At 36.4% G+C, this 24,984-nt stretch overlaps 1 protein-coding gene across 2 annotated transcripts in view; it reads left to right on the forward strand.

Annotated features, from left to right (window-relative positions):
- Nucleotides 1-24,984, forward strand: part of LOC121319598 (protein O-mannosyl-transferase TMTC2-like) — a 138,694-nt gene that overhangs the window by 110,476 nt on the left and 3,234 nt on the right. Inside the window, exons 10-11 of one of the 2 annotated variants that reach the window (XM_041257194.1) lie at nt 5,250-5,364; nt 19,926-19,989. In XM_041257194.1, the coding sequence (XP_041113128.1) occupies nt 5,250-5,364; nt 19,926-19,989 (179 nt within the window). Of the gene's footprint in view, nt 1-170; nt 719-5,249; nt 5,365-19,925; nt 19,990-24,984 lie in introns of those variants that run through there. The other variant, XM_041257195.1, reaches the window with a different exon arrangement.

A 24,984-nucleotide genomic window follows, 5' to 3' on the forward strand; every position in this document is an offset into this window, starting at 1 on the left:
TTTACTGTAGGGATTACCTTAACTTTGAATTCTTTGAAAAAAGTAGAATGCAATTGAAAAGGCATTTGTGATTTCAAATTCTGTTCATGCTGCAAAATCATTGAAATCTCCAACTGTTACATAGATGTAAAATGTTATCTGAATATGTTGGCTATTTGAATGCAATCCAGATCGCGGTACCAATGGCACCTGTGATGATGGCTCCAAGGGCAATGAAAATGATGGCGGAGGATGACCCCGAGGCTTACCTGGTCCCTTTCAAGCAGTTGGCTAACACCGTGTCGTGGCCCAGTACATTTATATACTGGGCAAGCCAGCTGGGATCCTGCCTGATCGTAGAGGCTCACACAGCGTATCAGGCCACCGAATCCACGGCAGCTCAACATCACGGGAGAAACGCACAGGGTACGATTCCGGGAGTACCGAAGATCTCGAGAGACACACCCCAGGGTGATTGTGCAGAAGTTGTGTGACCACATGGTGCACTGGCTAAGCCCTGGGTTCTAATGGGGAATGGAAGGGTGAAACCCATTATGACCAAAATCCCGGCTTTGATAGACGCGGCAATCCCCAAAACTAAGACTCGGGTGACGTCGCTACTGGGATTAGCCGGTTATTAATGCCGCTTTATCCCCAAGTATGTCACAGTGGTTAACCCTTTAGATAACCTCACCAGAAAGAGTGCACCAAATTAAATTAAATGGTCAGTAGAGTGTCAGGGGGCGTTTGATACTGTTAGTCGAAGACTCTGCCAGGCCCCCACCTCATCACACCAGATTTCACCAAGAGATTCATCCTTCACACCGATGCCTCAGATGTAGGTTGGGTATGGTCTTGTCCCAAAAGGTTGACGGAGTAGAACACCCGACATTGTACTCCGTAGTCGAAAAGGAGTGTTTGGCCATTAAATGGGCTACTCACTCATTACAATACTACCTGCTGGGACATTCGTTTGATCTTGTCACAAACCACGCCCCACTCACATGGTTAAGCACAATGAAGGACAGCAATGCCTGAATAACACAGTGGTATCTGGCAATGCAGCCCTTCATGTACCACATGGTACGTCGTGCAGGAAAAGATCACCAAAATGCGGAGAGTAATTGGAACGGTAGATTCAGCCAAGTGTTCTTTCGGCTCCACTCTGAGCAGTGGGATATGTGACAGAGATCAAATGATTCTTGGTGTTAGATCTCCCTCCCGACCTGCGAGGCAGCTGCATAAAGTGAACAGAATACCCTACACTAAATGGCACGACAGTTTATTCCCAGGGTTAGGTGGAAGTCGGCCATGTAGAAAGGGGGCAAAGCTATGGTATACTAACTCAATGACTCGGACGGGAAACAGTGTGTCATCCGCAGATTGGAGGAGCGGCTGCGCTCGTTGACCATGGGGTCATGGGTGACGTTATAAAAAGAGGACATAGTGATGTGATCTGTTCCTTTGTGAATGGTTACGTTAAATGACCAAAAGGAGAACCTGTGCTGTGAAATGTGAGTGTTTTGTTTGTCGTTAATAATACTGTTTGTAATTATTTGGACGGCTAACACTATCCAGAGCTGTCGCCAAAGGCCAACACTAAACTCAGATCAACAGCACTGCACTTTTGTTGTCACTTAAGTACTGTATTCACCAGGAGCACTAGAGCACACCCTATGGACTGGTGTTTGTATATGTGTTACGTGTGGATGAATTATAACGCAACTGTTGTTATTTCCGGGCAAACTCGTGGATTATTAATAAGCAATAAACACCGCTGTATTGCTTCATTAACATTGTTATTGTTTATTGCTGTTAGCCATCAGGCATTGGATTATACAATTAAACCTTCATTGCACCTGTATTATTGTTGTTTGTCTGATTATTGATCACCTGTTAACAAGTTTGCCACAGAGAGTATAAAAGAGTTAGGCATAGGATGATTGCTATCATTACCAATAAGTCAATATGGGAAAAAGTAAAGAGCTATCTCAAGACCTTAGGCAGAAAAATTATTTATTGTCATAAAGCTGGAGAAGGATACAAGATTTTCAAGCATTTGAGTATCCCAATTTCAACTATTGTTTCTATTATCAAGAAGTACGAGACTCATGGTACTGTCACAACGCTCCCTCGGTCTGGAAGAAAAAAGGTTCTTTGACCAAGAACAAGTAAAATAATTTTGAGGAATGTTAATAACAATCTGAGATTGACTGCCAAAGATATTCAAAGTGAATTGGCTACAAGTGGGACTGGGGTTTCCATTTCAACCATAGGTCAAGTATTGCATGGTGAAGGTCTCAATGGTCACAGGCCAAGGAAAAGTCACTCTTATGAAAACATCACAAGGAAAATCGCTTAAAGTTTTCAAAATGGCATTTGAATGATGGATATGAGTTCTGGTCAAAGGTTTGGTTGAGTGATGAAACAAAAATCAAGCTATTTGGTCAATTTTTTTTTTTTTTGTTCCTGGGTAGTAAGTGTTATTTTAATTGCTTATGCCTCAAAAGTATAGAACATGGCTATTGTTCCCCACAAACTTTGCTTTTGTGACCAGGACAGTGATATTTCAAAATATCACTATTTCCAATGGGAAAACGGGCAAATGTGTGTCTTTTCGTTCACATAAAGTCCGAAAAAAACAACATATGAATCCAAATTAACATGTATTTATACTAAAGTAATACAAAAATGACTACAAAAGATTTAGAAGTGAGTAGTTTTTCGAGATTTACGTTTATACTGTAAATATAGTATAATCGTAAATCTCGAAAAACTACTCACTTCTAAATCTTTTGTAGTCATTTTTGTATTACTTTAGTATAAATACATGTTAATTTGGATTCATATGTTGTTTTTGACTGATTATGTGAACGAAAAGACACACATTTGCCCTTTTCCCATTGGAAATAGTGATATTTTGAAATATCACTGTCCTGGTCACAAAAGCAAAGTTTGTGGGGAATAATAGCCATTTTCTATACTTTTGAGGCATAAGTAATTAGGAAATAACACTTACTACCCAGGAACAAACATTTTGTTACATAGCGTAGTCATTATTGTTTGTATAAACTCCTTTATAGAATCAGTAACAGTTGTACACATATTATCAACACTATATAATAAGAAACACTAAACTGCTACTATATAAACATCTTACCTTTTCTTTGTACAGTAAGAAACATTTAAGTGGAACCATTCTCAAATGAACATAGTAATCCATGATCACGTACCTCAGTTAGCTGCAATTTACTAGCTATCAGAGTGGGTGGTTTGACCTGAATCATTTGTTCTTTATATAAACAGAATCTTAAGTAGAACATCTTGTAGAAATGTATTATTTTCCAGTGTAATAGCTTGTTTTGCTTTGAAAGGTAGAATATAAAGATAAAACAAGTGATGTAAATAGCTTGTTTCTGACATTTCTCATTAAATATGCAATACGTGTTTTGTAGAACAAAAACGACACAAAAACATTTTTGTTTAAGTTAAATAACACAACTCTTGCACAGTTTAACCTAGAGGTCCCATAATGCAGACTCTTTTTTTACGATTGTTGACCATATTTTAAAGTTTTTGACATGTATTTTTTTTTTTTTTGTTTGTTTGTTTGGTGATAGTAAACTTTGGTGCGAGTGTTTACCATTTCTGTTCTATGCAAACAGTGTGGTAAGGTAACTATTATTATGAGTGTGTGTGTATATATATATATATATATATATATATATATATATATATATATATATATATATATATATATATATATTTGTTACAGTCTTTCAAGATAATGACCCTGTGGTGTGAAGTATGTAAGAATAATTCCAAGGAAAACAATACTTAGAATGAAACATGCCATGGCTTTATTTGAAAATAAAACAAATGCACCGTTGGTGCAAACAGAAACAAAGAAAAGCATTTTTTGGGGGTCTAACTAAACAGTTGAAGCATCCCTCTCTAAACGGGGACATGCTACTCCTGTTTACCCCAATTTACACACACCTTTCTGATATAATAACATACTTTTTTCAACCAAACATAATATTGATTATTTTTAAACCCAAGTTTGTGGTTTAACCTTTCTTAATCAACCCATGCGAACCACTTTACATTAGTTTAACTCTCTGATTTTACTTTTAAATATTTTAGACTATCTCCACACGCTGTTTAATATGTCATGATAAAGTGATTTAATTATAATTCAAATTAATTTCCTGAACCCTCTTAATGGTGCACAGTACCAAAATTTTTCACATAAGCCTACCCCTAATGCTCATCCTGTCAACTTATGCAGTTTTACAATTTTATTTAAGCAATATTAAATCTAAACTAGCGATTACCCACAAACCGAAACAGGCTGGTTAATAATAAGTCTCCAGAAAGAAAAACACAGGCGATTAAGACGTCTGTGTGTGTGCCGTATAGACGATATTTACTTGTTTCCCAGTCTATCAATTTCCTGCGACATTTTGATATATGCACGTTTTTATAACCAATATTTGCTTACTAAACTTAGCCCAAATAGTGCATGTGGGTAGTAAAGCCAGGCACAATACTCGGTCAATTGCCACACAAGTTAGCCTCCTGCACAAACTTAGTCCAGTATAGACACATGTTTCAGCATTATATCTTCAGATGTATACAGCTAAGGCTTTTGTCTACTGAAATAACATGGATTCCAGGCCTGTGTTGTTGTATATGATAGATTACTTGGTTTTACCTAGTGGTTTTAGGTCATGGCCCCATACAGTGAAAAGGTTAACCAAAAACAGCTTGGAGCCAGTTTCTTTTAGTATCAGTAAAGTACTCTGCAGTTGTGAGTTTGAACTCTTTTGACTGGTTTCACAGACCTCGATTAGCACTAAACGTGGACTACCTTACCTAAAATAACATTAGGTGGTCCAAGATTAGTGCTAATCGGGGTCTGTGAAAACAGCCCTTTAACCTTGTCTAAGATGTATGTAGTGGTTGCAAAAAGAAGCAGAATTAGGTCGGTCAGGTAACAGATGTAAGTAAGAAAAAAAAAAAAGATATCATAATGCACATTTTAGGGAAACTGCATTTGCCCTAATCTTACTCAGATAAAACATCGGTCTGATACTGAAAATAAAAATAAGCTTTGCTTCTTATGTTTCAGCAAATTGTTATGCGGTTTCCAGACTTAAAGCAGGTCACTGGCACACCGATCCAAGAGAAACATTTTCCCCTTGTATCTATCTTGGAACAGTACCTTCCAAGCCCTGAACGTCTCTTTTTCTTCCTGTGACCCTCAGGTCAGTTTTTGTTGGAAGAATCCCGCTTGCTCGAAGCAGCTGAGATGGCCGAGAAAGCTGCACAGCTTGACAGCACAGAGTTTGATGTGGTCTTTAACGCAGCCCATATGCTCAGGTTGGTTTTCAATCTTACTACCACATTCCTGTCTGGAATAAACAGAACCGAATTAAATTCGCTGTCATAAGCATTCATGTTTTTCTTATCAGGAGTTTTGAAAAAATGTAGATGCAATTACAAATTAATGATACAAATGATGTATTTGTTAAATGTATGCATATTTTATTTATTCTTTATTTCAGAAGTTTGATGATTAGCTTTAATTACAGTGCGATTGAGATGCATGGTAATTGTATATTGATTTCTAGGAACTTCACATATGACTGGATTGCTGTAAAATATTTTGAACTCTATAATGCCCAATTCTGTAGCACATGTGATACACATGCAGTACATTATTTATTGCCAGACAGGAATGCTTGGGCATTAAATAGATATAAAGCCATACTAAAAGGTCTCCATTCTTTGAAAACGTGTTGTATTCAAAGTGCAATTGCTCCCTATATTTCTATGTTTGTTAGTTAGTGATGAAACAAAGTAACAGGTGAAAGACTAACTTCATTAATAAAGACTTTACTTCCTAACAGATGTAGAAACATGACACCCCTGATTAAGTGATATTATTCTCAATGAATAAAATCCTCTATTAATGTTTTCAATAATAATTTTAAATTAGCAATGATATTGATTACAGTTTGTAAAAACATTTAGCAGGATAGCACAGCAGAGATGCAAAGTATAACTTTGATATGATTGCCTGTTGTAGTAATTTTCACTGCTGGGTGGTACTGAGACCCAACAATGCTAAGTGGCATACTAAAGATCACACACAGAGTCAGTGGCAGAGCTATTGTTGGTATAGATGCCTTGGGGCCTTTGAATCTTCCACTCTAATCACTAGTCTCTCCTGGCAAGCCAAGTTTCACTAATGGGCTGTTGTCCATAATCTGAGACTTTATCAGATCTGTGCAGGTGTAACGGGTATTCTGTTACAGTGTGGGTATTGACTGAGAGAATGAGAAACACATAAAGGGTTTGTCATTGAAATCCTGCTCCAGGTTTTATCGAGAATCACAGGCAGTCAGGTACAGGAGTATGTGGCCAACACTAGAGTACTAACAATGGTAGCCCAAGTGCAGAAGCATAAACTAAATAAACAGAGGAGGGATTAAAATACCCTAAATTTATCCCTACCTATTGCCCAAAGGATCCTGGTTAAACATGCAGTGGTTCTTGGTGTTGGTTCACTCACACTGGATGTACAAACAGTCATGAGGCTTTCGGTCTGTAAACAAAGCATGGAATAGCACAGAACAAAGGACTGGATTTCCAGCCACTTTTTAAAAACAGTCGACCAAGGATAATTGATTGATCAATCCTTCAATTGAGAGCTGGCCACCTGCTGCACATTCATTTCAATTAGGTACACTTTGTCAAAAATGTAAAATTTTTGGGGCTCCCGAGTGGAGCACCCGGTTAAGCACGTTGCGTGGACTGCAGGATGCTCTCTGTAGCCTGGAGGTCACTGGTTCGAGTCCAGGCTATTGGATTGCCAATCGTAGATGGGAGCTCCTAGGTGGCAGCATACAATTGGCCGAGCACCTCCTGGGGGGGGGTCTTTGGTCGGCCAGGGTGTCCTCGGCTCACCACGCACCAGCGACCTCTGTAGTCTGGCCCGGTGCCTGCAGGCTTGCCTGTAAGATGCCCAGAGCTGTGTTGTCCTCCGATGCTGTAGCTCTGAGATGGCTGCATGGTGAGTCTGCAGTGTGAAAAGAAGCAGTTGCTTCAGAGGACAGCGTGTTTGTCTGTGCCGCTCCCGAGTCAGCGCAGGGGTGGTAGCGATGAGCTAAGCCTAAAAACAATTGGATATTCTAAATTGGGAGAAAATACAAAAAATAATTGCCGACCTACTAAATTTAACAAATAAAAAAAATTTTGAAAAAGGGAAATTTGTATGTACAAATCAAACTAAGGCTGGGGTGATGCCTAATTTTTTGCTATCGATATATTGCTCTCCAAATTTACCTCTCTGTTGATTTTAGGGAGTAATATCCAAAAATTAACCTTACGGTTGTTGTTGCAATTACAAGAGAGGAATTGGTTGGTATGAAGTCCGTTTTGTTTTGAATTAATACTCTTAATGTGTTTGTCTTGGAAACAGCTCATGGAAATCTCTCTAGTGCTGATATGAGTGATGAGTGATCACCACGGCTCTATGCACAGTAGGGTTTGAAATGGTAGTGTTTTATAAACTGTTTTTTTTTTTAAATATACTTTATAGTTTGGGAAGCGATTTAATTAATAATCTAAAAACATGACTGAAAGTCGTACTTCAGATGTGTATATGCAGTCAATCGTTATTTATTAATTTTATTTTTATGTTTTATTTACGGCAATTCATAACTGTTTACCTTTTTATTGTCGAATTTGGAGTTATTCTATCTATGCTACTACTTTAAAAACGACCCTATCTGAGTTATTGTTTATACTCGATCAAACTGAGTGACTTGAATCTCTTTGCTTGTTCACAAATTAAAGCCGCTTTAACTACGTTCCCTTTAAGACTTTCATTTAGTTAGCCACTGTGGCTAAAGCAACTTAGCATTTCTTAGCCACACTGGAAAAACTTAAGCCACACCAAAGAATACTAAAGTGTTATTGTACACAATACAATAAACATGTTGACTATAACTGTGTCCAACAACACTCTCTCTTAAACACCACACTCACCACAGGTTTCCCTAAACACAAATAATATACCAGTAGGTGAGCTTTTCACCTTCCAATGCAAGCCACTGGTAGAATTCATAGTGTAGATACTGTCTGCCTTTTACAACTTTGCAAGGCTAAAATAACAATGTTAAACATGATTTTTGTGGACATTTGTTTTTATTGTAAAGTGTAAACATTTTGTATAAACTGGTTATAAACCTACTGTTTCAGCCAGACAAAAACGTGTAAAACAGGCCAGACCCTACCCTTTACTTGCAAATAAACAGTATATTTAAAGTGCACTATAACTCTGATTCTTATTTAATCAATGCCAAGCTTAGTCCCACGTGAAAAAATGTGCTTGCAGATTTCCTAAATTCTGAATTGGTTTGTAGATATTTATGTTCTACACATTTACATTATTTTGACGGTAATTCAGTTTTCTTTCCACAGCAGAATGGTAAAGCGAAACTGCCAGTAGACAGTGCTATAACTGTCTGTTAATATAAATGCCTCTCTGACCAGCTGCAGCGCTAGTTACTCAAGCTTGTACTATTAAGTAGGATTGTACAGCCATGACTGTGTTTAAAAAAACAATTTTTTTCACCTGGTATTTCTGACGGTAATATTGCACATCAAAACTCAATAAATCATAGTGAGACAGATCGTTCTTTTTGAAATAATGTGTTTATTCTTTTACTAATTTTTCCTCTTCCAGATTTTCTTGGAGCCATTCTGTTACTATTTCCAAACTATATTTCAGCATATTTTAAAGAGATGGCAAACAGCAACTGTGACTACCACGGTCATATTTTTGTTTCTAATTAGAATCTCTGTCCTGCCAAACACAACGTTGGTGCGTATGTTACAGAATCAAGCATAATGGCTGTCATTGGGTGAAATGAAATAAAACAAAACAGTCTGTATTGATTCACCTACCAGCACACGTTCAAAGTAATCATGCTGGCATAGTCTTACACAAGCACATTTTTCAAAGCCTTGTTGATCCACCCTAAGTATATTTATAAATCCATACATATTTATATTTTGTTAACCCCATTAGGGTTGTTTTCTTCTTCATCACTTTTTCCTTTCGGTGGCCATATAAGGCAGGTTGCACTTGTACTTCAACACAATCCAAAATCTTCTTGTAAACGAACTTTTAAGAAAACAGACCCTATCAGAAGTCAAGCAAGGTCAAATTGGAACACAGACATTTACTTATAACCTCACATATTTTAATATTAATTATGTTAAATATTGAAAAAGAATTTCTCTCCCTAAAAGAAAATGGCATGTAAACCAAGAGCAGGGGATGTTGGATAGATTGTTAGTGTCACGTCCATGTGTTATCAGGGTAGACACAGGAGGGTTACAGCTCCTGGTGGATTGTATATTCGTGCTCTGGGCTCAGGTGAAATGAGTTTAAGCAATCCAATAGAAGAAGAATAAAAAAACAGTCGTAAACATAAGAGGTAACAGCCTCCTTCGGAGAGACTATGTTTATGTTGAATACACCCTCTCAATTTAAAAACCATCTTAGTTTAAAACACGACCCTGTCTTTTAAGAGTGCAATCCTAAGTATTGTGTTGTTCAGGCATACAGAACAATCTTATCCACCTTTTTAAAACTAAGTGTTAGCATATTCTACCTGTATAAGACATATATTTTTCAGGCACAGAATAGTGCTTACCCTTGTAATTGATTCAGAGCAGTCAGGTGATGTGAAGTAGGTAAAAGTTTTCAGACAGTCTCTGTTCGGGATTCAGAATGCAAAGGTTGGGTTCAGCAAGTCAGGAGCTCAGGTTGAGATCAATTTTTATGGGGTTTGACTAGTATTTATTTTTGTCAGACAGCTGCCAACTCCTTGATGTCAGCTGCCAACTCATTAATTGACATCACTGTGTCCGCTCATGCTATGTGACTACATTGTAATGCTCTGGACAGAATATTGGCTCACTTCCATGTCTCCAGACTGATACACTTTAGAATCATAATTACAGGCAATTGGTATTTCTACTGCTAGATTAAACAAAGATCCTGCCTGAACACCAGTGCTTATTTTGTATAATTTCCACATCCGACCAGGCCTAAGGACCTTAACTAGCTCCGTGATATTAACATCAACAAAAAAAGGTCTTGATTTATAGCAATACATCCCTCAGTCCGTAAGCCCTTTATAATTGACTTCTGTTCACTGTCCAGTTTATTTCTCACCCATTGCCATTAATACTGGTAACTCTGCGGTTATACTCATATCTAAAACTTCCGTCGGCAGTCATTATGACGGTTACATTTTAAACAACATCAATATTCAAATGAAAGACAAATTATTGTATACAACTCAAATATTTTATTCAAGCACATCATCTCAAACATCATCTGCACAGCCAAAACGCCATATTTAAAGCAGCAGCGTGGCAGCAACACTTTTTAGTTACATAGCAACTAACTAGCAAATCGTATCCACCCATCCTTTACTGTGCATTTGGGACTCGAGTTACAGAAGCCTGGAAACCTTTAACTTTACTTTGAACTGGACCAGCTTCTGTTTTGTTCATAATGGCAGAAAAAATAGAGAAAAAGAAAATCTGAAGATGAATATTGAACCTTCTTACTGGAGTGGGAGAGTAATGGATATTTTTGTTGAATGCAATGGAAAACTCCTGTGCCTTATTTGCCAGTGCCCGGTTGCATAAAACATATTATTAAGTATTTCACTTAAGTGTGACACTTGTGTATTTTTCACTTAGTGTTATTAATTGCTCGTCATCCATTATATCCAAACGATGGTCTCTCTGCAAATCCTTCTGCTTCAATTTCCAAAAACACTGCCATACCGTTTTTTCGATTTAAGGGTCCTCAATAAGACATTTACGTATTTTCACTTAGTTATCCCCTAAAGTCGTTTTGTGCAACCATTAACTAACTTAAGGGAAATACTTAAATACAAATATTACTTAAGTAAAACATTTGGGAAAACTAAGGGGGTAATTTCACTTAAGGTATTATGCAACCTGGCACTTACCTTTATGTCACAGTTCAAATCTTCATATCTGCAGCGTTATTTCACTACAAACCATGCCCGCACTGACAAAGTACTTCCAAAAGATTCTGAACTTCTGTCAAAAGTTAACACTAGAACCGCCACGATAGTCATGCATTATATGTGCAAATTCATTTAAATATGGTGTTTCTGCTAGGCAAATGTTAGATATTATGTTAATGAATACATCTTTTGAGTTTTATCTGAAAGTTTGTATTTCATTTTCATATCGGAGCTGATTAAAATGTATCTGTCAAAATGTCGGTAAAAAGCAAAAGGATAAACAGATGCAAATGTTGCAAATTTGCCAAACAATCTGAGACCGTGACTTTAGCCTACTCTTAACAAATGGCCTGGAACATTGCCTGTGAAAAAAAAAAAAAAAAACTATACTTTTATATATAGTGAAAATGTATTTGTTTGGATGTCAATATTACATATGTACTGGAAAAAATAAAGGTCAGCTTCATTTAATAGTGTGTGTGTGTGTGTGTGTGTGTGTGTGTGTGTGTGTGTGTGTGTGTGTGTGTGTGTGTGTGTGTGTGTGATACTAATTGCAGTAAAACATATCAGTGAAATGCTAAATTAAGCACTTTTTAAAAGTTTGTAGCTCTTTGTCACTGTACATTTATACATTTTTGTAATCGAATTGCAACAACTCTCTCTAGGGCATTATCTAAGAATGGTAGGTTAGGGTCCAAATTGTGTATCTTAAGCATAGGCTTTACCACAGCTACCTTAAGTGCTAAGGGATGTCTAGAATTTTATTTTTAAAGAAATGTAAGAAGTCATTGCAGCTGTGAGAGGATCCAATGTCTAGGACTATTAGGGGAAGGGAATTAATTCATATATTAGGGTAGCAAAAATACATCTAGGATTATTTTTGTTTCAATTAAATTAGAACAATATGATGATCTAGCCAATGCCAGAGCCTTCCTATATTTAACCAGGTGGCTCTTCCATGCCATGTAATGAACGAGCAGTTTAGATTCCTGCCCTCTCCGTTCTATTTTACGATCCTCTTATTTCATCTTACGAGGTGTATCATTGAACCACGGTGAGCTTTTTTTAAAAGACATTTTCCGAGTTTTGATTAGTGCTACAGTATCTAAGATACCTGTCAAGATAGTGTTGTAGGTATTAACCAGCTCATCTACTGATGAGGACTCGGAGGGCAGGATTTTCAAAAAGTCATCAATGATAACTCCAGTGTTAATCAACAAATCATTGTGTAGCATTGATTTTGGCATTTTCAAGAGGTTGTTATGCCTATCTCATTATTAAATAAACGTGTTAACGTGATTTACGAAATAATTGAATATCTTAACGGGCAGTGATTCTACGACTATTTTGTTTGCGTGGGAATTTAAAAGCAACTCTGTGTTGATTGTCATAATTTATCAGGAGTTAATTTGCTCTTGGAAAAGGGGGGTTTTAATTAACAAAAGACTATAACTCACCTTGAAACTGAAATTGAACAGACTGCGGCTGTGATGCCGACGATATAGAGACTGCCTAGATAATTCAATATTGGTAGTTCTGAAAATATTTTAGACTTTTCTATACTTGTAGTTATGAATGAAATTTGTTCACTTGTTTTAGCAATTTGTAACCTTAAGCCTGGAACACACTGCCTGGTGACATCGCAGGAAGGAATGCATATAGTACAGTGGCAATGTGGCAAATCAATAGGCGAAAAGATAATGCTATGTCAGTAGAAAATAGCTACAATTTTTGCTAGAACTTGAGGCGACATGATCGGGAAAACCACATATGACCAGAGACATGCATGTATTCTCTCTCTATTAAACACACACACACACACACACACACACACACACACACACACTGTATTCCATTGGTTTGTATATAATGTCTGTACTGATATTTTTTGAGAATAAGACCTGACAGCCCTACATTATACTTCTTAACTGCAAGACAAAATATTTACAGAATACTTAAACTGCTGCTATAATCATGTTACATTTATTATTAATAGCGTAATCATTAAATTATACCAAATCACATGTTTTATTTACAATGAAGGTAACCTATACTGTGTTGCCCAAAAGCTTATAAAGTCAGCAAAAACATGTTTTTCCTTCATTGTAAATAAAAATGTGATTCAGTATAATTTAGTTATAATGCTATTAATAATAAACAAATCATGCAGCATGGGCCTAATAGCAGCATTCACCTCAAAATAACAGGTTTGACTTAGGTGGTCGATAAATAATTACAAAATGAATAGGTAGTGGACTGTTTAATGTCAAGGTTAAAACTTCAAAAGATGAATAACCTTCAACAATTAACTATTTGATTCTAAGTTCACTATGGAAAACAGTAGCAAGTCCACCTCCCCACCCAGTAGAGCGAACTTTCTGGAAAAAAGAATAGTTAGGTGGAGAAGCCTCAATCAGGGAAACATGGTCATTCGGTCCTAGTCATGTTTCAGTTAAAGAGAGACTATCAATGTTGTAATCCTAAATAAAATCACTAATTAACGGAGCCTTATTAGACACAGACCTGACATTAAATAAATCTAGACGTAAATTGGTCTACTCAAGAGCAGGGGTAATAGGAATTTGATGAAGGTTCCTGTAGCATTTACCCCAGTCACTCTGAATGTGGTGACTCCTGAAGTACTCCTGAAGCTTTTAATTAGTTATATCTCATATCGTTGTCAATCAGGTCTAAAACAAACCCCTAAGCAGACTTACTTAAGTGGGTTGACATGAATAAGTGATGTTAAAAATATTCCAGGATCAGTTAGTAATGAAAATTTAAGCTCTGCAAAAATCAGGGGGAGGAGTGAAAATGACTAGCAGTTAGATCTGACCCTTTTCTATTCTAATAAAAAAAAAAGTCAATATTTTATGGGAAACCAACTCATGGTGATGTGCAATAGATATCTTTGAAAAGCAAATTCTGGAATATATTTGACTGTAGTTTTAAAAGCTGAACCAAGAGCTCATTGCTTGAAATGTGTATTGTAACTGAATACGCTAAAGGCTCTTTTGGCTCATTCAGCATAGATTCAAACCTAAGAAGGTGTTTCAGCTTTCATTTTAACGATGTGCAATTTCAAAAGGATGTCTCTGGTCCATGGGCATGGAACAGCAATATCTGTCATTCACTTGTGATTAGTGAAGTCTGCATATGGAAGCGTTTTTAACTTTGTAATTTTTTTTATTTTTTTATTACCCTGACTGCAAACCAGAAAGTTATTTTACACTTCTGTAATTCAGCAAGTTACCACACAATGTGACGCAATTATTTAAAAGTCAAGACAGATATGGAGATCAATCAATAATCCCAGGATCCCCAGGAGTAATGCTGCATTTGAATATGATCTGCCCTGACAGCTCCCTCAAAAACATTTAGAATGTATCAGTTTATTGCATCCTTTATTGTCCATTGTACTGTTAATGAAAAAAATACAGCAATAGGAAACCTGCGTAAAATTCTCCAGTCACATCTGATTACAGGCAGTATTCCAGCTTAGCCACTGCTCTCCTATTAATGTGTTCCTCCTATACAGTGCAAAGGAAGAGATTCATTTATAAATATCAAAAAAATAATTAAACATCTAAAGACATGGGTTGCTGATATTCTGGCAATAACAGATGCATATGTTACATCCTTAGGATGCCAACAGTATAACGATGACGTCCTGCACTGCCAGAATTACTTTAGTTGGAAATGTATGTACGTATGCCATTAGCCTTGTTTGAAATGATTGTGCAATCAATGCTGTTCAGTTAATTAGTAAGGCCCCTTTTAGGGCATAAAGCAATCATAATCTCCCAGTAAACTAACATTTAAGTAACTATATCTAGTATTGGATGTCTTAAATTTTCACTGGAACTCAGGCTATTATTAGCTCTTCAAAGGGATGATTGGCATAGGGTGACCAGACGTCCCAGTAAAATCAGGATCATCCCGATATTAGGGGCTTTGTCCCGTGTCCCGATTGAGGTACTGTCGGGACGCCATTTGTCCTGATAAACGTTGAAAAGCCAGGCGTAAAATTTGATTTTTTTATTTTCTCATCAGGAAAATTTGTACATGTGGCTGCTGTACTGTCTCGCGGTGCAACAGCATACTCTACTCGTTTATGGTGTGTTGTTTGAGTGAGTTGTTTGCATTGCATCTATGCGGCTATCCAATCACAAGGTTTAAAAACCTTCTTAAAATATGTAAAAAACATTTTGGGGCTTTAAGCCTTTAAACCCAGAGGGAGTAAAATCTTTTGATGTGGAAACTAGGAAGGTAAAAACAAAACTAAAAAGGAGAAGTAGAGTCAAAAATAAATTGTGTCAGGAATACCTTTGTAGATCAACAAACCAGATGATAGTATCTCCTCACGGCTAAAGGAAACTAATATAAGCATACACCTATTGGTAATCTTAATGCTCTGGTATAGAGAGGCACTGCACTTTATTTTGCACGGACAAGTATATGTTTCTTTTGAAGAGCATTTTCTTTTTAGTGTGAACGGATCTTGTTGGAATTCACGTGAATTTCCAGGTAGTATAAAGAAAGAAGTTCCTTAGAGGGGCTAAAGTTCAAACTGTGTTCTAATAATAATTTTAGAAAGGCAGACATCATTGATGCTTTGACCTTGAATCATTCCAAAGCTAATTATTTTAATAGGACATTTGCTAACATTATTAAGGTCCATCTGTAAGCTGTTTGAAATCACTCTAGAAGAGCAGCATGTGCAATGTATGGGAAATTCATCATTACAATAATACAGTTACCAATAATTTTAAAGCAATGACCTCTATTGTCCTACATATTCACATACCATTGTCCTACATATTCACAAACATATTCACATAGTTTTAGTAATTACATTTTGTCAAAAGGAGTAACTAAAACTTATTGAACCAGTTGGATTAAACAACTAAAAACACCAGTATCTTCTGAGGCACGTCCTTCACTATATATATATATATATATATATATATATATATATATATATATATATATATATATATATATATATATATAGTGCCTTGCAAAAGTATTCAGACCCTTCCTATAGTGTTACATTTTGTGAAATTTCAAAATGATGCATTGTCACAAAGACGGCTGGAGTGGGTGATGTCAGACCAGAAACAGGAACCAGGAAATAAACGACAGAGAGGTGGAGTTGGGTGGAGCTGAGCGATTGATACCACTCAGCATTTAATAAATGAAGAGATAGTCAGAAAATAAAAGGTTGCAAGACAAACAAAAACACACAGGACACGGCACTTTCGCCAAAACAAAAGGACAAACAAAACAGACTATACTAAACAAACACACTGAGCTGATATTTGTAACTATTATTATTATTATTATTATTATTATTATTATTTATTATTATTATTATTATTATTATTATTATTACCTCCATCTCCAATCCTGTTCTCCACTCACCGAACACACAATCCCGAGTGAGTGAAAACATGCAGCTTTTATGCAGCTGTACTGAGACTTGATTGCTAATCAATCATTCAATTGGAGTCTCGGTACAACTGCACGTGAATTAATAAAGTGCAATTCCCCGTGCTCATATATTATTACTTTTTACTTGCACGTGAAGTGCTGTGCAATCCTCGTGACTAAATACAAATATACATTTGAAACACTTGTGTTACAAAGACTTGTTTATATCCCTTGTACAATGACTATACACCAACATTAACACATAACATACAACACAAAATACACACAGGGGCGGGCACTTTGCCACATGCATACACATTTTTTTTAACTTAATATTTTATTCAAAACTTTAATGTTCAAATTGAAGACTTCTAAGGGTAAGATAAGTTACAGTAAATATCAGCAAAAACTAAAGAGAAAAAAACAGAAATATGTTGACTGCATAAATATTCAGACCTGTCAACTCAATATTTGGTGGAAGCACCTTTGGCCGCAATAACAGCTGCAAGTCTTTTTGGGTAAGTCTCTACCAACTTTGCACACTGGTTTGGTGCAATTTGTGCCCGTTCTTCTCGGCAGATTTGCTCAAGCTCTCTCAGGTTGCTTGTGGATCGCTTATGGACAGCAGTTTTCAAGTCTTTCCACAGATTCTCAATAGGATTCAAGTCAGGACTTTGACTTGACCACTCAAGGACATTCACTTTCTTATTCTTACAATAGAACAATGCAGCTTCCATTTCTTGATTACTGAGTAGACTGTGCTCACAGGGATATTCAGAGACTTCGATATTTTTTTGTAGCCTTCTCCTGATCTGTGCTTTTCAATGACTACTTTTCACAATATATCCGAGCATCTTGTTGGCCTTTTTATAGCGTCCCCACATTGTCTAAATGAAGACATTTCTGGGAAAACAAAAACTCCTAGGTCTTTTTTATAGATTCCTTCTTCAATTTCAGTATCAATTTCAGTATCTCCCATATGATATTTATAATGCACATTCTTATTTCCTGGTGCAGTACCTTACAATTCAAAAGGGTACATGTAAGACCATCAATTGTCTGTAGGCAAGGGTAATTAATTAAATAAGTATTAACATTTTGTTAGCTAGAAATTCCACCAAATATAACCCCCTCACTGGTATTGCTAATAAGCTACTTTTATTTCTTAAATTAAAAATGAGACTTGGGCTTCTATAGATTTTAGTGAGCGTGAGAAACCCTGCACTCGCTTTCCGGAATCCTTCTGATCCTTCCGATACGATTCCGGAACAATATGTTTCGGAATGGTGCGTTTACAGTTGTATGAAACAGCAGTACTTTGCAAACATAATGATGTGCTAATGCTGTGATGTACTGACAACATCATCAAGTGTCATCATTTGAAAAAAAAATCAAATATGGTCTCATTTTTTCATTTACAATTAGAAAATAAAAAAATAAGTTTTAACTTATTGAATAATAATAATAATAATAATAATAATAATAATAATAATAATAATAATAATAATAATAATAATAATAGAAAAATGAAAGCTTTTAGATTTATTTTAATCTTTGCTCATTTGCCGCAATCTGTGAAAAGCGCTATATAAATAAAATTTGATTTGATTTGCAGTGTTCACCCCCTCCGTTATGGTACAGTCAGATTATGACCCTTTCATTATACAAATAGCAAATATGTTTTAAGTTACACCAAAACGATAAAATGAAAAAACGAGAACATATTTGAATTTTTTCAATTTAAGGAAACATTCTAAAAATTGAACGGATAAACGTTATTGAAAAATGTAAAAACAGTGCATTTAAAACAAACAAAAAAAACAAAAAACAGATATAACAAACATACCACTTACTGTTATACAAATATATAGAAATAAGTTGCATTTACTTAATTGAGATGGTCTGACTTGGAAGTTAAAAATGTTTTTTTGTTTGTGTTTATGAATTATGAGAAGGCAGCACTGTGATGATGTTGCTGGTTGGCGTGCAGTGCCCGTTGGGTATTTTCTCCAATCTTGCCAAAATATTTCCTCAGCGCATTTACACTAGCGAAGTATATTGGAATGCGTTCTCTTGTCTTCTCAGTCCGGAATACAAACTCATCTTTTGAGAGGATAAGAGGACAGATTCCGGAACTCGTTCAGTAGCATTTACACTACTAGAATATTCCGGAATATGTCCTCTTGTCGGCTTGTTCTGGAATATTTGTGCCAGTGTAAACGCACCTCTTGTTTGCTTTGAAGTTGTAACAGAAACCGAACAAAGACAGTAAATCAGTATAGTTGTAATACCCTGTTTATCTAGTTTATCTCTATCTAACTAGCAGGGCTATGGGGCTGAGATCCAGCCTGCCTGTGAATTTCACCACATGTTATGCAGTACTTTATACTTCTCTGAAGTTAACTAATGACTCTGTTACATGATATATACTACCTGAAAAACAACCTATTTAATTGCATGTAGAGTAACATTGAATAATATGCTGTTTATTGTGTCCAAGGGAAAGTTCCAGGTTATCTGCAAGTTGCTTATTGGGTATCAGTGTGAGCCAATAAGTACCTTACTCTATAAGGGGAGGTTAAGACAAACCAAACTAAAATCTGCCTATAATATGTATTTTGGATTCATATGATCCATTAAGCCAATTAAAGTTTCACACAGCATTGTGCAACCAGTCGGACTCAGTATTAAGTTGATACCCTGACTTTTTACACTTATTTTAAATGTATATATAGTATATGTATATATGAAATTATAATTATCTCAGTGTGTTTATTTTTTAATTATCTCACCCCTTGCATCCTCTATAAAAGAGGGTTCTCAGGTTGCTATCTCAGCCAAGCACAATTAAATAAATAAAACAGAACTCTGTACATCTATGCAACAGGAAAGGGATGTTCACTCTAAAAAAGGGTTCAGGTTACAGCAGTTTCTTTTAGAGTAAGGGTTAAGCCTTCAAGCAGATAGGCTAATAAAGGGAAATTAAAACAGGCTTTGGCTGTATCTATTTTTATCAATAACTTATCACTCCTTTCAAACAAATATGAGGGAAAAAGTTGTTTATAAACCCTCTTTCAAACTTCAATAGAATACCCGCATTGGAAATGCGACATGCCACCTAGGGTTGTGTTATTCATAATAAAGATATTGCCTCTTTAGGGGATATTAAGTAGCGACTTTAGGTCAACAGTCATAATCCAGGAAATGTGAAAATAACCAAGCAGAGTTAGGTGCCCATAAATCAAATAGGATCTTGACAGCTTATTGCATACTTTCAAAGGTGATGTCCTGCTTTTTGTTTAATGTCTGTGTGTTTCCAAAGGTGCACTGGAAAGCAGTGGTTCAGGCAAATAGATACAGAATCTGCTATGTAAAAACATTTTTAAAAGATATTAATTTATGTTGTTGCTTTTCCTTTTACAGACAAGCCAGTCTCAATGAAGCAGCTGAAAAAAATTATCGACTTGCAGCAGACCTAAGGCCCAATGTAAGTACCAGGCTAATATCACCTATTACTCAAACTGATGGATTCCCAGCAATTACAGACTAGGTGGTACATTCATTACCCATTGGAAGGGTATTGCCAAGAATGTAGATCAATAGCCTTTATTGTAAGAGATCACCTACTAGTAAATAAGTTATGGACCAGATTAAAATTTATTGATCATTATAAGATTCCAGTTTTTCCGATCTAAGACTTCTAAGTGGGTGAAATCAATTTTAATGAGAACAATATTTTAAAAAAGTTGAAGTAATGACAAATACAGCTATGGCCAAATGTTTTGCATCACCCTATTTTGCTTCATAAAGTTTAATGAAATCTGCGGAGTAATGTTATGTTAACATATTGAATTACATACCGCTTTGTAGTTTTCCATATACTTAACGTAAAATTGATTTTAACATTCCCACTTGTGGATCATTTTAATTAGCAGTTTTTAAACTATAAATGGTCTGGCTAAATGGCAATCAGGAGTTCAATTCGAAACGACAGACAAGCTAACCAAGTGCCAGAAGGAGAGCGGGTTAGGCGAGAGGAAGAGTTAATGGGCTTGCCCCAGGTTCAGCTGCCGGAACAGTCCCTCGGAGAAAGCCACAGCTCCTCTTACAGCAAAAAAGTAAATACATTAGGAAAGATAACCACATACTAGGCCTAACATTCTTTATTTAATTATAAAACAAATGCTGAATAAGATGTCTGTGTTATAAAGTGCCAGCGTAGCTTTTCTTCAGTTCAGATACTGTATCAAAAGGGAAAGACAGAAACGTTAGTTAGACTGAGAAGTTGTTTCCAGTTTGAACAACGCAGTAATGTATTTACTGTAGAAATATTGCATGAATCAGTAGTATAGGGAATTTGGGGCCATGCTGCAAGAGCATTATATCCGGGGCGCATTATAACCGAGCGTCTTGTAGCGAGGGAGCACTGTGTGTGTGTGTGTGTGTGTGTGTGTGTGTGTGTGTGTGTGTGTGTGTGTGTGTGTGTGTGTGTGTGTGTGTATATATATATATATATATATATATATATATATATATATATATATATATACGTGCTCAAATATGTTGGTACCCCTCCACAAAAAACAAAGAATGCACAATTTTCTCTGAAATAACTTGAAACTGACAAAAGTAATTGGCATCCACCATTGTTTATTCCATATTTAATAGAAATCAGACTTTGCTTTTGATTTTTTATTCAATATTCAGTAAATAATAAAACAAATGAAAATGGCATGGACAAAAATGATGGGACCGCTAACCTAATATTTTGTTGCACAGCCTTTAGAGGCAATCACTGCAATCAAACGTTTTCTGTAGCTCTCAGTGAGACTTCTGCACCTGTTAACAGGTAGTTTGGCCCACTCTTCCTGAGCAAACTGCTCCAGCTGTCTCAGGTTTGATGGGTGCTTTCTCCAGACTGCACGTTTCAGCTCTTTCCATAGATGTTCGATAGGATTCAGATCAGGACTCATAGAAGGCCACTTCAGAATAGTCCAATGTTTTGTTCTTAAACATTCTTGGGTGCTTTTAGCTGTGAGTTTTGGGTCATTATCCTGTTGGAGGACCCATGACCTGCAACTGAGACAGAGCTTTCTGACACTGGGCAGTACGTTTCGTTCCAGAATGCCTTGATAGTGTTGAGATTTCATTGTGCCCTGCACAGATTCAAGGCACCCTGTGCCAGGAGCAGCAAAGCAGCCCCAAAACATAACGGAACCTCCTCCATGTTTCACTGTAGGTATGGTGTTCTTTTCTTTGAAAGCTTCATTTTTTCATCTGTGAACATAGAGCTGATGTGACCTGCCAAAAAGCTCCAGTTTTGACTTATCTGTCCAGAGGACATTCTCCCAGAAGGATTGTGGCTTGTCAATATGCATTTTAGCAAATTCAAGTCTGTTTTTCTTTCAAAAGTGGAGTCCTCCTGGGCTTTCTTCCATGGAGCCCACTTTTGCTCAAAAAGCGACGGATGGTGCAATCAGAAACTGATGTACCTTCACCTTGGAGTTCAGCTCTTTGGCAGTTATCCTTGGTACTTTTTCTACCATTCGCTTTATCCTTCTGTTCAATCTGGGATCGATTTTCCTCTTGCGGCCACACCCAGGGAGGTTGCCTACAGTTCCATGGACCTTAAACTTCTCAATAATATTTGCAACTGTTGTCACAGAAACATCAAGCTGCTTGGAGATGGTCTTGTAGCCTTTACCTTTACCATGCTTGTCTATCATTTCCTTTCTGATCTCCTCAAACAACTCTCTCCTTTGCTTTCTCTGGTCCATGTTCAGTATGGTGCACACAGTGATACCAAACAGGCTGAATGACTGATTACAAGATTGGAGACATGTGTGATACTAATTAAATAAACTAATTAGTTTGAAATATCACTATAATCCAATTATTTATTGTCTTTTCTAAGGGGTACCAACAAATGTGTCCAGGCCATTTCAGAATATCTTTGTAGAATAAGCAATAATTCATCTCTTTTCACAGATTCTTTTCATTATTCTATGACATACCAAAGGCATGCAAGTATACATGATAAAATAACTTTTAATTTCATCACTTTTCAGGAGGAATGAAGCATTATTTCAATGAGCTGTAAGGGTACCAACAAATTTGAGCACGTCTGTGTGTATATATATATATATATATATATATATATATATATTATATATGATATATATATAGATATATATATATATATATATATATATATTTGTACCACATGTTCCATAGTTACAGTTAAGCAGAATGCTTAAGTGGAATACTGTAACATTAAACTAATAAAAGGTATTGTAGGGGGGTGGTTTTAAAACCTTAGAGACTGACACTTTAACCTTTCAGACTGAAGGTCAAATTATCTAAGGAGACAAGTCAGAATAATCAGAAAGGAAATGACCCGCTTTCCCTGAAGGTCACAGTGAAGGCCAAGTGGAAGTTTATCCTGGGAGTTGCCAGGCTGTCCCAGGTCTATGCCTACACAGGGCTATATTGTTTTATTGTATTGTTTTATGCAATAGCCAAACATTAAAGGAGGGCTAATTTTTGTTTTGCCTACACCAAATAAAAGAAAAGAAGATAATGTATTATTTAGAAATGTTTTTTTTGTTTTTCTCATAGACTTCTATGAGGTCCTTTCATCATGCTATATTGGGGTATTACCAGTCATTATAAGTATAATGAATATTTATTTATTTACAATCTTAAAAATAAATAAATAAATAAATAAATAAATAATAACCCTCAATGGCAAATGTTTTGAATGTTCATTATATCAGGGTGTTCACTACAATAGGGTTTGGCAATTTGCTGTATCAGAATAATGAAGAAACACCCAATTTGAATTGAACATCAGTATATAGTACTTTTATGAAGATTTCTTCATAGTGATCAACATTTAAACATTACGTTTAAAAGAAAACAGTGAAGAAATGAAAACGGAAAGAATGTACACTTACATGCTAAATACAGTAATTACATGTCCTTTCTCTTGAAAGAAATATCCAGCATAGATTGCTTCATATTTTTTGTGCTTTTCTCAATATTTGTGTGAAGGTGGCGGGCAGGCAACAATTGAATATGTTATGCACTATTCGCACTTCAATAGGTTATCAATGAATTAGCCTGATCTTTGAAAAGGTCAACCATTGACTTTGTTTTCACTGAGAGAATAACACATTCACACTGGAGAAAGTTCAGTGTCAGTCAGTACTGAGATGATGGTATCGGGGTCGATACTGGTAAGTGATAATTCTAATAGGGCTAATTTCTATTGAAAAAATTGATTAGATAACTAATACTGTACACATGATGGAAATATACATGTTTCCTTTGGCTTCTCATTTATGAATGGCTTTTGTACGATTAGTAGTACGATTGGCAAGCAATTAAACTCATTTTTTATTACTGTAGTATCCAATCATTTCAGAGGCAGGCATTCCTGCTTCATTCTCTTTTGGGCTTTATGCAGCTGCTTCTTAAGAAAACCACTAATATACTCCACATCTGCTGGTACTCTCATACCGGCATGCCTGGGAAAGGCTCTTTCAGGTTTCACCTGAAGTGCATTAAAACAAACACCACACGAATCCAAGCATTGTGGTCCCACCATCTCTTGGTGGATTTGTATGCCCTGACTGGAAGTTCTTGTCCTCCTGGTGTAGGATTTATACAGTGGTTGTGCTTGTGAGGGGGCTTGTCTTCTCTCTGGAAACATTTTTCATCAGTTAAAGATCTGTATCAAACACTGCCAGCCCCAGGTGTTTTCATTTTGGCACTTCAAAGAAGCTGTTTTGAGTAAATCTTGCAGAAGAAAAAAAAAACACACACACAATACTTGGTGAGAATTGTATCTCCAGGCCAAACAAATGAACCCTGGTCAAGCTTTACCATGATGGATAGATTCAAGATTTCTTGATAATCAGCAGGGCAGTTGCTGCAGAAGAGCTTGGTGGCGGCAGAACAGCATGCACTGTAGGAAAGCACGTCTGGACTGTCTCGACCAAATTAAAGGGGTTTATTTGTATTAATGCTGACCAAATGGTGTTGTGGACATACGTATATTTACATGGGAGGTTAAGAGTTACAAGTCTGATGGTGCACTGAGTTGATTAGTGAAGTCTTGCACACCGACTGCTCCTGTACTTGTGAATTGCAGATACTGGTGTCACTAGTTCCTCTATTTTACTGCACTTCATGCCTTTTATTTAATATCTTTGTTTGCTCTGAGTGGTTCTGTATGAAGATTTTTTTTTCTTGCTCAGTATTTTCCCCTTGGATCAAGGACTAGGCATGCATGTCCACCCACAGGAATTGTGAATATATAATCATAGGGCCTAGAAATGAAGGCTTTAGACCGGTCATGTTTGTATAAGGTCCAAGAAATGATTTTGATTTTAGTTCAAAGACTTGTTCCTTCCCAGGGGGGTTATAATCATCAAAGTCTGTTAATTGCCTGGGGAACTGTTCTGATCACATCTATCAA

This window comes from Polyodon spathula, chromosome 8 (genome assembly GCF_017654505.1).
Source record: "Polyodon spathula isolate WHYD16114869_AA chromosome 8, ASM1765450v1, whole genome shotgun sequence".
In the NCBI taxonomy this organism is placed as follows: Eukaryota; Metazoa; Chordata; class Actinopteri; order Acipenseriformes; family Polyodontidae; genus Polyodon; species Polyodon spathula.